Source organism: Carcharodon carcharias, chromosome 10 (genome assembly GCF_017639515.1).
Source record: "Carcharodon carcharias isolate sCarCar2 chromosome 10, sCarCar2.pri, whole genome shotgun sequence".
NCBI lineage: Eukaryota > Metazoa > Chordata > Chondrichthyes > Lamniformes > Lamnidae > Carcharodon > Carcharodon carcharias.
This window is the reverse complement of record NC_054476.1, coordinates 128,676,414-128,690,622: the sequence shown is the minus strand read 5'-3', so window position 1 is coordinate 128,690,622 and position 14,209 is coordinate 128,676,414. Positions and strand designations below refer to the sequence as shown.

At 43.0% G+C, this 14,209-nt stretch overlaps 1 protein-coding gene across 1 annotated transcript; it reads right to left on the bottom strand.

Annotated features, from left to right (window-relative positions):
* Window positions 1-12,437: 12,437 nt before the first annotated feature.
* LOC121283166 (claudin-4-like) lies at window positions 12,438-13,960 on the bottom strand. Its single transcript, XM_041197350.1, has one exon. The coding sequence runs from the start codon at window positions 13,867-13,869 to the stop codon at window positions 13,237-13,239; it is 633 nt and encodes a 210-aa protein (XP_041053284.1). The 5' UTR covers window positions 13,870-13,960; the 3' UTR covers window positions 12,438-13,236.
* Window positions 13,961-14,209: the final 249 nt, after the last annotated feature.

Here is a 14,209-nt window from a genome sequence, read left to right as displayed (position 1 = left end):
GTAAAAGTGATGGCAATTATAGCCCCTCAGGAGTGGGCGGGCATTCGCTCCTGTTCTCAGTTTACCGAAGCTGAAATCAGGGAATACCTGTTGAACCAGATTCCAGTCCAGTTTCAGGTGCTTTTGGTAACTGAGGCACATAAATGGGATGGTCAACAAGTATTTGTGTGCTCCTTGACAGCTGTGTTTGCAGTTAAATAGATTTTCTTCATGTAAAGAAAGCAATTGTTTATTAGAAAATTATATTGCCCATGTAGCTTTAAACAATACGCTATTTCAAGAACAAAGGAACTTGCCCTCCTCCTGATAACTCTTTCACTTTGGAAACGTTCAAAGTTTATGTAAAACAAATCTTCAGAGGCCTTATCTGCTCCTTATTTCTTTCTCTGATTCTAATGATGGGTGGAGCTGACTAAGAGGTAAACGTTGATACTTAGATAAAGGCAAAATACTGCAGATTCTGGAAATCTAGAACAAAAACAAAAATACCTGGAAAAACTCGGCAGGTCTGACAGCATCTGCGGAGAGGGATTAAAACAAAAAAATCTGCGGATGCTGGAAATCCAAAACAAAAACAGAATTACCTGGAAAAACTCAGCAGGTCTGCTGAGTTTTTCCAGGTAATTCTGTTTTTTGTCTGCGGAGAGGGATACAGTTGACATTTCGAGTCCGTATGACCCTTTATCAGAATTAAGACATATAGAAATGAGATGAAATATAAGCTGGTAGAGGAGGTGGGACAGGTAGAGTTCGATAGAGGACCAGTGATAGGTGGAGGCCAAGAAGAGACTGCCAAAGATGTCATAGACAAAAGGACAAAGGGCTGTTAATGGTGGTGATATTATCTAAAGGATGTGCTAATGGGGACATTAAGGGTAGCAAGCAGGACAAGCTAGTGGCAGATCGCCCTAGTGGGGGTGGGGTGGGGGAAAGGGATAGAATGGGCTAAAAGGTGGAGATGAAACAATAGATTGAAATAAATTTAAAAATAGGAGGGAAAAGAAAAATATATTTGTTTAAAAATTATAAATTATTGGGAAAAGGGGGGTCGGAAAGGGGGTGGGGATGGAGGAGAGAGCTCGTGATCTGAAATTGTTGAACTCAATATTAAGTCCGGAATACTGTAAAGTGCCTAGTCGGAAGTTGAGATGCTGTCCCTCCAGTTTGCGTTGAGCTTCACTGGAACATTACAGCAGGCCAAGGATGGACATGTGGGCATGAGAGCATGGTGGTGTATTGAAATGGCAAGCGTCAGGGAGGTCTGGGTCTTGCTTGCGGACAGACCGAAGGTGTTCCGCAAAGCGGTCTGCCAATCTGCGTTTGGTCTCTCCAATGTAGAGGTGACTGCATTGGGAACAGCGAATGCAGTAGACTAAATTGAGGGAAGTGCAAGTGAAGTGCTGCTTCACTTGAAAGGAGTGTTTGGTCCCTTGGATGGTGAGGAGGGGGGAAGTAAAGGGGCAGGTGTTGCACCATCTGTGTTTGCATGGGAAGGTGCTGTGGGATGAGGTTGAGGTGTATGGGGTGATGGAGGAGTGGACCAGGGTGTCCCAGAAGGAACGATCCCTGTGGAAAGCCGCCAGTGGGGGGCGCGCGGGGGTGGTGAAGGGAAGATGTGTTTGGTGGTGGCATCATGCTGGAGTTGGTGGAAATGGCGGAGGATGATCCTTTCAATGCAGAGGCTGGTGGGGTGATATGTGAGGACAAGGGGTCCCCATGCCATTTGCATGCAGAACCATATTAGGGTCCCCCTTGTTCTCACTTTTCACCCCACCAGCCTCTGCATTCAAAGGATCATCCACCACTATTTCCGCCAATTCCAGCATGATGCCACCACCAAACACATCTTCCCTTCACCTCCTCCCCTGTCAGCATTCTGTAGGGTCCCTATCTTGGTTCTGGGAGGGACAGGAAGGTGTGAGGGCAGAGGCATGGGAGATGGGTCAGACACAGTTGAGGGCCCTATCAACCACAGTGGGTGAGAAACCTTTGGTTAAGGAAGAAGAAAGACATGTTAGAAGTGCTATTTTGGAAAGTGGCATCGTCGGAACAGATGCGATGGAGGCGAAGGAACTGAGAGAATGGGGTGGAGTCCTTGCAGGAAGCAGGATGTGAGGATCTGAAGTTGAGGTAGCTGTGGGAGTCGATGGGCTTGTAATGAATACTGGTGGACAGTCTATCACCAGAAATTGAGACAGAGAGGTCAAGGAAGGGAAAGAAAGTGTCAGGAGTGGACCATGTGAAGGTGATGAAGCGGTGGAAATTGGAAGCAAAATTGATAAATTTTTCCAAGTGCAGACGAGAGCATGAAGCAGCACCAATACAGTTATTGATGAACCAAAAAAAGAGTTGTCGGAGGGGGCCTGAGTAGGACTGAAACAAGGAAAGAGACAGGCATAACTGGGGCCCATTTAGGTCAGTGAGAGAACAAGTTGAGTCAGACAGGGTGGTGGTGGACGGGGATTGTTCCGGCCTCTGTTCAAGGAAGAAGCAGAGAGCCCTCAGACCATCTTGGTGGGGGATGGAGGTGTAGAGGGATTGAATGTCCATGGTGAAGAGGAGGCGGTTAGGGCCAGGGAACTGGAAATTTTTGATATTACGTAGGGCATCATAGGAATCATGGATTTAGGTGGAAAGAAATTGGACAAAAGGAGGGAGAAAGGAGTTAAGATAGCAAGAAATGCGTTCCGTGGGGCAGGAACAGGCTGACACGATCAGTCTACCAGGAAGTCCTATTTGTGGATTTTGGGGAGGAGGTAGAAATGGGCTGTTCGGGCAAACTCTTGGAAGCTATGGAGGGAAGATCTCCAGAGAAGTCCTCAAAACAATGACTTGATGTTCGATGGTGGGATCGTGGTCCAGGGAGAGGTAGGAGGAAGTGTCTGAGAGTTGGCACTCAGCCTCTGCAAGGTAGAGGTCAGTATGCCAGACAACAGCACCACCCTTATCGGCAGGTTTGATAACAAAGTCAGGGTGGGACCTGAGAAAACAGAGTGTGGCAAGTTCAGAAGGAGACAGGTTAGAATGGGCGAGAGGAGCAGAGAAATTGAGATGGCTGATGTCATGCCGGCAGTTCTCAACGAAAAGATCAAGAGCAGGTAAGAGGCCAGAGGGAGGGTTCCAGGTGGAGGGAGAATATTGGAGGTGGATAAAAGGATCCGTTGAACGGGAGGAGGACTCCTGCCCAGAGAATGTGGCGGAAGAAGAGTTCAGCATTGTGCCAAGCCTGGTGAGAGGCGTGAGGGTATGAAACTGAGTCCTTTGCTGAGTACTGAACATTCAGCATCAGAGAGGGGAAGGTCAGAGGGTATGGTGAATTCATGGCAAGGGCTGGGATTAGAAGATGGGATTGGGTCGGAGGGTTGGGAAGGGTCTTGGATGGGGGTTGGTATTAATGAGTTGATGCAGCTTGTGCCTGAAAGGAAAAGACAAAGTTTCTTGTTAAGGCATCGGATGAGACAAAAAATAAAATGAAACTGGGGACAAGGACAGCTTTGAGATATGATGAGTCAGTGCTGATGGAGGGAGAGGTCGAGTGTGTTCATATAGCAGTGGATGGCACTGAGTGTGGATCTCAGGATGCGGCAAGAACAGCAGACCGAGGAACGTTGTATGCCCCAGAGATTCCTGTAATCCTGGGTGGATTTGAAACATGGGGGATGGAACTTCAGTTGGAATCCACATGGCGTAAGTCAGAGATGGAGACAGTCACTGAGGAAGGAAATATGGCTTTCAAAGCGAGTTTTGATAAACACCTTGTCAAACACCAGGAGGGAAATGGAAAGCAATTAAGGTGAACAAGAAAAAAGAGACAAACAGAACTCCTGTCAGAGAGAAGAGCAGTACTTCTTCAAGGTAGGCATTCCTGGAGGAGAATTGGCAGTGAATTAAACACTAAGATAAAAGGAAAATACTGCAGATGCTGGAAAGCTGAAACAAAAACAAAAAATGCTGGAAAAACTCAGCAGGTGGAATCTCCACAGATGCTGTTAGACCTGCTAAGTTTTTCCAACATTTTCTCTTTTTGTTTCAGATTTCCAGCATCTGCAGTATTTTGCTTTTAGCTGTGAAATTTAGCTGAGGATAGGTGTTGAGCTGGAGCTGTTTGAGCTGTTGTGTTGGGAGTTGCTGCCTCTGAGCTGGGAGGAGATGCCATTTGAGCCAGCCCTCCATTCAAGCCAACAATGTCTTGGACTTCAACAAGCAGTTTTGCTCTGAGGTTTCGTTTCCACAGCTGAGTGGAAGCGAGTTACAGATCGTGTGGTATGCCTTTATTGAAGCTACAACAGTTTGCCTTGGGTAATATTACTGGATTTCTTATAGTTAAAAATCTATAACGGAGTGCTGCCTGGAAGGTATACTTGTGCATTTGACCAAGTGGAGAGTCTTTTTTGGGGGAGTATTTGTAAGACTAGCCTTAGTTGTGCAACTGCACTCTTGTATTCTTGTTAATAAAACTTTTACTTTTAATTTTCAAAATCCCAAAAGTGTTACTGGACCTCTTACTGCTGAAATCAATACGTCGTCTTCTTATTTTCTTATTTTCAGAATACAAATAAAGGGTATGACCCATAAGCAACGTTACCCCCTGGGACTTGGTTTGCTCAGCAATTAACATTGGCTGTGATCATAACATTATGCTTGCCTTCATTTTGCCTGCCTTCTAATTTCACTTACTGCTTTTCTACTTCCTGTTACCAGTTTTGGTTCCCTCCAATCTGAGTTCCCTTTCAGGTTCCCATTCCCCTGTCAATCTAGTTTAACCCTCCTCAACAGCATTAGCAAATCTCCCTGCGAGGATGTTAGCCCCAGTCCTGCTAAGGTGGAACCCCATCCATCTTGTACAGGTCCCACCTACCCCAGAACCAGTCCCAATTGCCTCAGAAATCTGAGGTGCTCCCTCCTACACCAATTCTCCAGCCACTCAATTGTTCAGTCCTTCTATTCCTGTTCTCACTAGCACGTGGCACTGGGAGTAATCCTGCAATTACTGCTTTTGAGGTTCTGCTTTTTAATTTCTTTCTTAATTTCCTAAAGTCTGCTTTCAGGATCTCATCCCTCTTTCTATCTATGTCATTGGTACCAGTATGGACCACGACCTCTGGCTTTGGACTCTTCTCCTGAAGAATGTACTGCAGCTGCTCTCTGACCTCCTTGACCCTGGCACCAGGAGCCAACATACCATCCTGGAGTCACGTCTACAACTGCAGAAATGCCTATATGTTCCCCTAATTAACAAATCCTCTATCACTATTGTCCTTTCACTCTTCTTTCTCCTCTCCTGTGCAGCTGAGTCACCTGGTGCCATGGACTTGGCTGTTGCTGTGCTTTTGTGAGGAACCATCACCCTCACTAGTATCCAAAATAGAAAACCAGTTAGCAAGCAAGATTGACTCAGGAGTGTCCTGCCCTACCTGCCTATTTCTCTTAGGTTGCCTGCCGGTCACCCATTCCCTCTCTGCCTGTGTGCTCCTAACCTGCGATGTGACCACCTTCCTAAATGTGCTATCCATGTAGTTTACTGTCTTGTGGATGCATCAGTGACTCACGCCAGTGCTTGAGTTCCAAAACCTGGAGCTGAAGCTTTTGCAGCCAATGACACTTCCTGCAGATATGTTTGTCTAAGACACTTGGTTTGTCCACAGCTTTCCGCATACCACAGGAGTCATATTCCACTCAGCCAAGCTGCCTCACCATACCTTTACTTTACAAACGATTTATTATATGTAGAAAAACTTACCAGTTATTCACCAATCGGCTTCTTCTGCTGCACAGATGTAAGAAGCAAATACTGAAGGGTGAAAAAGGTAGAAATAAAAGGAACAACTCCTTCCCCCTTCACTGAACTCCGTCACTCACCAAACTCCAAGCTTTTCACTCAGTCCAAGCCACACTCAGTTTGCAAGCTGCACTCAGACCCCTGTATTTATACTATCTGAAATGCAGAAGAGAAGATACAGGAAGCAATTAAGAAATAAAATGGTATGTCAGCCTTTATTACAAAGGGATTGGATTATAAGCGTAAAAATGTTATACTACAATTATATAGAGCCTTGGTGAGACCACACCTGGAGTACTTCTACAGATTTGTTCCCTTTAACTAAGGAAGGATTTGCTCACCTTAGAGTCAGTGCAACAAAGGTACATCACACCGATTTCTGGAGAGAGATTGACTAGACTAAGCCTGTATTTCCTAGAATTTGAAGAATGAAAGGTGATCTGATTGGAACATAAAATTCTTAAGGGGCTTGACAGGGCAGATGCTGCGAGGATGTTTCCTTGTCTTGGTAGTGTAGAACCTAAGGGTCACAGCCTAACAGTTGGCTATTTAGGATTGAGATGAAGGGAAAGTTCTTCACTCAAATGTTTGTGAATCTTTGGATTCACAGAGAGCTGTGAATGTGCAGTCCTTGAGTACATTCAAGACAAGATAAATAGATTTTTGGGTTCAAAAGGAAATAAGGGATATGGGGATAGCATGAGTAGGCGGAGTCTAGATAGAAGATCAGTTATGCTCTTATTGAATGGGACAGTGGGCCCAAAGGGCCAAATGGCTTACTGCTGCCCCTCTTTTTCGATTTTTGAGTTCATAATATCACCCACTTCCACATCCATAACATTGCCCTACTCTGACACTGCCTCAGCTCATCTGCTACTGAAACCCTCATCTATGCCATTGTTACTTCTAGACTTGACTATTGCAATGCACTCCTAGTCAGCCTCCCATCTTCCACCCTGCATAGACTCAAACATGTCAAAAACTCTGCTGCCCATATCCTAACTAGCCCCAAGTATCAGTCTGATAAATGCTCAGTTTTAAAATTCTCATCCCTGTTTTCAAATTCCTCCATTGTCTTGCTACTTCCTATCTTTGTTACTCTGCCAGCCCTTCGGGATCAATCCTCCAATTCTGGCCTCATGCTATTCCGTTTTTAATTGCTCCATGATTGGCAGCCTTGCCTTCAACTAACTAGGCTCTAAACTCTGGAATTCACACGCAAAGCCTGTCTATCTCTCTCTCCTCCTTAAAGACTTTCAAAACATCTCTTTCATCAAGCTTTTGGTCACCTGTCTTAATAGCCCTCACATGGCTCAGTGTCAAATTTTGTTTGGTAACTCTTCTGGGAAACACCTTGTAAGACTTTGCTACATGAACAGCACTACATGAATGCAAGTTGTTTTAGCAGCTGTTCAGCCTCAAGTGTGATTAGTCATAATTTCAGAATAACAACTTGCATTTATATAGCACCTTTAACTTAACAAAATATCCCCAAGGTGCTTTACAAGTGTTATGAAACAGAATTTGACATCAAGCACATAGGAAAGTATTGGAATAGATGACCAAAAGCTTGGTCAAAAAATTAGGTTTTAAGGAACATCTTAAAGGAGAAAAGAGAATTAGGAGGTGGAGAGATTTAGGGAGGGAATTTCAGAGCTTAGGGACTTGGCAGCTGAAGGCATGGCTGTCAAAGCTGGAGCGGTTAAAATTGGCATCAAAAATGGCTACATTCAATCCACAGTGTATTCACCAGAAAAATACAGATTGGTAACTGATAGACCACTCTACAGAAGTTGGCCACAATTGGATGCAAGGTAGTTTTCACCTAAAGTCTCTGGTCAAGCTGTAGGATAAACCAAACAGTAGATAAGAGTTTTCTACAGGGAGGAAAATAAAAACTCAAATGTCATCCTCAGCCTGCTCTCATGCACCTCCGAGCAGTTGGTTGAACTGGTAGACTGGATGCAAGTCCTCACAGAAAGAGAAATTCTTAATATGCAACCCTTATCAACTGAGGGAAAACTGAGCTAAAATCAGTTAATCTACCACAGGGACTGCAGTGGTTCAAGAAGGCAGTTCACCACCACCTTCTTAAGGGCAACTAGGGATGGGCAATAAATGCTGGCCCAGCCAGCGAAGCCCACACCCCATGAATAAATAAATAAAAAATCAACCCCTTTCTCCAGTTCTGTGTTAAACTGTGAACAAAGTTTACTTTCAAGGCCTTAAAGAAATGGAAACCTAGATTGTGCACCTTGTTGATTTCCTTCAGCTTGCATCCATGAATATTTCTGTTGGCAAAGGTCTGATTATCTGCAATCATCTCTGTTATGTACGCCTCAAGGCCTTTCTGCTAATTCAGAAGGAGATATACCTGAGTTTTATGTAGCCTTGCATTGAATTTACAGCATAGAAACAGACCATTCAGTCCATCAGCTCCATGCAGATATTTATACTCCACATGAGCTTCCTCCCATCCTTCTTCACCATTGGCATATTCTTCTATTCATTCCTCCTTCATGTACTTATCATGCTCCACTTTAAATGCGTCTATGCTAATTGCCTCAACTATTGAGATACTTAGTTCCACGTTCTAACTGTTCTTTGCGTAAAAGAAGTTCCTCCTGAATTACACATTGGATTTATAAATGACTATCTTATATATATGGCCTTTAATTCTGGTCTCCCTGGAAGCAGAAGAATTTCTTCTACATCTATCCTTTCAAACCCTTTCATAATCTTAAAGACTTCTAATAAGATGCCCCTTAGTCTTAACTTTCTAGAGAAAAGAGACCAGCCTTTTTAATTTTTCCTGATAGGTTTAAACACTCCATTTTGGTATCATTTTAGTGAATCTTTCATTTTCATTTTCTCCAGTGTGTCTGCATCCTTTTTATAATGGAGACCAGACTGGGTAAAGGAGGCAAATTTCCTTCCCTATAAGAACATTATTAATAATTGCTTTTTATGATAAGCTGCTGGTTTCATTGTCACTATTACTGATACTAGCTTTTTGTCATTCAACACTTATCTAATTAACTTAATTTAAATTCCTCCCCTTTAAACTCAAGGCTGTGAATTAATAGGACCAGGCCTCTGGATTGACCTTTGATGAAAGGTCACATGACTGAAAGGTTTACCCTGTTTCTCTCTTCACAAATGCTGCCAGACCTGCTGAGTATTTCCAGCATTTTCTGTTTTTATCCTCTGGATTACTAGTCCAGTATCATAACTATTATGCTATGATATCCCTTACAGGCAATCATACCACAATTTTTACATAAAAATCAAATGAGTGAAACTGGATATCTTTCACCCTGACTGATACCTGCAGAACATGCTTGGACTCTGCAGGTGTATTTGGAGTATTTTATATCTGCTTAATTCAAAAGTAAGTTTGTTCATTCCTGCTGTATATGCAAAGCCACACCAGTGTACAGTAGTTCCAATATCATACAATGGTTACAACACAGAAGGAAGCCATTCAATCTGTCGTCTCTATGCCAGCTCACTGCAAGAGCAGCTCAGCTAGCATTAGTCCTCTACCTTTTCTCTATAGCCCTACAAATTTTTTTCTCTTCAGGCAGTTAGCCAATTCTCTTTTGAAGGATTCTACTGAATCAGGCAATCCCTTCCAGATCCTAACCACTCACTGCATAAAAACATTTTTCTCATGCTGCTATTGCTTCTTTTGCCATTCATCTTAAATTAGAATCCTCTAGTACTTGATCTATCTGCCAATGGGAACAGTTTAACGGTTTCTCCCTATCTACTCTGTCCAAACCCTCACAATTTTGAACACCTCTATCAAGTCTTCTTTTAGCCTTCTCCGAAGAGAACAGAACCAGCTTCTGCAATCTATCTACATAACTGAAGTTCCTCATCCCTGGAACCAGAACTGGGCACAATATCCCAGTTGAGGCTGAACCAATGTTTTACACAGGTTTATCATAATGTTACTTTTGTATTCCATGCCCCTAATTATACAGCTCAGGATTCTATAAGCTTTATCAACCACTTTCTCAACCTGCCCTGCCACCTTCAATAATTTGTGTGCATATACCCCAGGTCCCTGTGGTCCTACACCCCCTTTAGAATTGTACCTTTTAATTTATATTGCCCCTCCTCATTCTTCCTATCAAAATGAATCATTTTGCGCTTCTCTGTATTAAATTGTATCTGTCACTTGTCCACCCATTCCACCAGGCTGTTTATGTCCTCAACAAAAACAGAATTACCTGGAAAAACTCAGCAGGTCTGGCAGCATCGGCGGAGAAGAAAAGAGTTGACGTTTCGAGTCCTCATGACCCTTCGACAGAACTTGAGTTCGAGTCCAAGAAAGAGTTGAAATGTAAGCTGGTTTAAGGTGTGTGTGTGGGGGGGTGGAGAGATAGAGAGAGAGAGAGGTGGAGGGCGGGGGTGTGGTTGTAGGGACAAACAAGCAGTGATAGAAGCAGATCATCAAAAGATGTCAACGACAATAGTACAATAGAACACATAGGTGTTAAAGTTGGTGAGATATGGCTGTGAAAGCGGGTTTTAGAAAACACCTTGTCAAACACCAGGAGGGAAATGGAAAGCAAGGAAGGTGAGCAAGACAACAGAGAGATACGGAAATCTTGTCGCAGAGAGGAACAGAACTTCTTCAAGGAGGTAGGCATTTCTTGAAGTTCATCACTATTATCCTCACAGTTGACAATAATTCCAAGCTTTGTATCATCCGCAATTTTTGATTCTGTGCCCCATGACTCCAAGTATATTTCAAGTAAAACAAGGGTCCTAATACCAACCCCTAGGGAACCCCACCATATAGCTTCCTCCAGTCTGAAGAACTACGATTCACCACTGCTCTCTGTTTCCTGGCACTCAAGTCCATTTCATATCCATGCAGCTAATGAGCTCTAACTTTGCTCATATGCCTGTTATGTGGCACTTCATCAAATGCCTTTTTGAATTCCATGTACACCACATCAAACCCATTGCCCTCATCAACATTTTCTGTTATTGCATCAAAAGACTGAAGCAAGTTGGTTAAACACAATTTGCCTATAACAAATCAGTACTGGCTTTCTTTAATTAATCTGTATCCAAGTGATGGTTAATTTTATTCAAATTATCATTTCTAAAAGCTTTCCCACCACCGAGGTTAAACTGATTGGTCTGTCATTGTTGGGTTTATCATTACACTGTTTTTGAATAAGGGTGTAACACTTGTAACTCTCCAGTCCTCTGGCACCACCCCTCTATCTAAGGGGGATTGGAAAATTATGGTCAGTGCCTATGCATTTTCCACCCTTACTTCCCTCAGAATACTTGGAAGGATCTCATCTGGTCCTGGTGACTTAATAACCCAAAGTACAGCCAGTCTATTTAATGCCTCCTTTATATCAATTTTTAGCCCATCCAGTGTCTCAACTACCTCCTGTCACTTCAGCAGCTTCTTCCTTCATAAAGACATATACAAAGTACTCAATTAATTACTCAACCATGCTTACTGCCACTACATGTAACTCCCCTTTTGGTTGCAAATCAACCTCACTCTTCCTTTTACTAGTTATTTGTCTATAGACAACTTTTGGATTTCCTTTTTGTTAGTTTGATGTTTTTCCAAATTTTGTTGGACAAGTAAGTGGAAGGCATAAAAAAGTTTTTTGGAAAGATATGCAGATTGAGTTAGATGAATTATGGTGGAAAGAGGCACATGTGGAGCATAAACCCTGACACAAACAAATTGGGCTGCATGGCTTGTGTCTGTGCTGTAATTTAGTTCTATCTAATCCAATGCAAATATGTCAGCTGTGGCTCAGATAGCAGCACTGTAGCCTCTGAGTCAAAGGTTGCAGTTTCACTACTCCAGGACGTGAGCGCAACAATCCAGGATGATACTCCAGTGCAGTAGTTAAGGAGTGTTGCACTTTTTGTAGAGACATTAAACCCAGACTCGGTCTGTTGTTTCAGGTGACTGTAAATGACAATATCTTGCATTTGAAAAAGATCCCTTGACACTAATTCGAAGAAGTTATTGTTGGTGTCCTGGTCAATATTTATCCCTCAATTAACACCACAAAAAAGATGATCTGGTCATTATCACGTTATAATGGGAGTTTGTTGTGTGGTAACTTCCTACATTACAACAGTGAGCAAACTTCAATAACTACTTAAGAGCTAAATACTGCTGATGCTGGAAATCTGAAACAAAAACAGAAAATGCTGGAAAAAATGCTCTGAAGGAGGGCCATACAGACGCGAAACATGAATTCTGTTTCTCTCTCCACAGATGCTGTCAGACCAGCTGAGTTTTTCCAGCGTTTTCTTTTTTTGTTTAAATTATTACTTCTTTGTAAAGCGCTTTGAAAAGTCATGTGGTCATGAAGACTGCTATATAAATACAAGCCTGTCTGTCACAACTATTGCCATTACTACAATGCTGGTCTAACCAACGTTATATTCAAATTTAACATAGTTTCTTTGCTTCCTTACCCTCTCCTTCCAGAATTAACTCAATGCGTTGTTTGGCTTGAAGTGCCCTTATTAACCCGGGTCAATACTTTTGATCACTTGTGCCCCAGATCTACCTCCGTCTATTGTTTCCTCTGGTTCGCTTTGCTCAAGTGTTTTTTTTATTAGCCCACACATAAATAAAATACACAAAAAGTTCTGAAAAAGATTTGGATTTTATTTTGGCCCTTGTGATTGACAAATATACTTAGCCCCCAGATCACTGAACATAAAGTGCCCTAAGTACAACCAGGCTTGGAAAAGAAGGGTTCAGACAACTAAATGGAAGTAACATTAAGAAAACAATATAAAATGAAAAGACAAAAAAAAAACGTCACACATAGATGCCACTGAAATATAAATATGATTGGTATTAAAATCACGTTACTTAAAGATCTAAACTATTCAGGAAGGGTAGAGACCCATTTCACTGTTACCACTTTCTCACAAGATACGAAATGGCGGCGGCTGATTCTTTCCAATTGGTCCAGATACTCCTAGTGCCAGGTAGGTATTCTGGTTACTGTACAGCTTTATAAAGCATGCTTTCACAAAAAAGGATTGCCGACTAAACTGGTAAATCAATTTCATTGCCGCACATTATATAAACAGCTGCTCAACATCGGTTATTTTATAAAATTTTATTATCTCCCAGCAATATCCCTTTCACAACCATCTTTACTTTCAAACTCCGGCCAGATTTGCAATCCCTGTACCTGAGCTTGTGCTGGTTGCAAGCTCACTGACTTCAAATCCTTCCTGATATTGAGAACTTAGATAACAGGCACGTACGGTTAATAGTAGTTACTGAACTTTTTAAAGAAAATTATACAGCGAATTACTTATCAAGTGTTTTACAGTAAATTGCTTTAATTCTTGGATTGGCAAACAATGTAGAAAACGCGTAGTGTTGGTGTGACCTTATCTCTGGAAATTGTTTCGGATCTGTTCCTTTTCAGTTACACATAGTTCTTACTCGGAGCTATAGATCGAGGCGCAGAATACTTTGCCGAGTAGGAATTCTCGTCTTTGGGAGGGCAGGAACAGCAGAGCAGAGCCCCTCCGAGGATCAGCAGACCCGAGGTTCCCCAACCGATGTACAAGGAAGCTCCAAGTTCTCTCCTCTGGGCGTCCGTCACCAGCGGGTTGTAGAAATCCTTGATGATGGTGTTCGCTGACCAGGACACTGGGATCAGGGTCAAGACTCCAGCCAGGATGAAGATAATTCCCGATATAATTGTGACTTTGGCCTTTGTTGCCTCGTTTTCTATACAGTTGGTGCATTTTCCTCCCACAATGGAGATGAGGATGCCCAGGACTCCCACCACGAGGGAGATAACGGTCAGAGCTCTGGAAGCCTGGAGATCTTGGGAGAGGGCTAGCAGGGAATCGTACACCTTACATTGCATCTGCCCAGTGCTCTGAACAATGCAGTTCATCCAAAGACCTTCCCAAATAATCTGCGCCACCACGATGTTGTTCCCAATGAAAGCGGTCACTCTCCACATGGGCAGCACGCAGGTGAGAAGAGCGCCCAGCCACCCGAACACACACAGGGCTATGCCCAGAATCTGGAGTCCCATTGATGCCATTCTCCTACCTAGTTTTGTGGAAGCAATCCGCAACGTTCCAAGAGAAACAACTTAGTCTGCTTTCACGATCCGGAGCAAGCTGAGGACGAGCAGTAAAAGTGATGGCAATTATAGCCCCTCAGGAGTGGGCGGGCATTCGCTCCTGTTCTCAGTTTACCGAAGCTGAAATCAGGGAATACCTGTTGAACCAGATTCCAGTCCAGTTTCAGGTATTTTTGATAATTGATGAGGCACATAAATGGGATGGTCAACAAGTAGATAAAAGCAAAATACTGCGAATGCTGGAAATCTGAAACAAAAACAAGAACTGCTGGAAAAACTCAGCAGGTCTGACAGCATC

What these genes read in the sequence shown, in the direction of transcription:
- LOC121283166 (XM_041197350.1), bottom strand. Translation starts at nt 13,869, where the DNA reads ATGGCATCAATGGGACTCCAGATTCTGGGCATAGCCCTGTGTGTGTTC.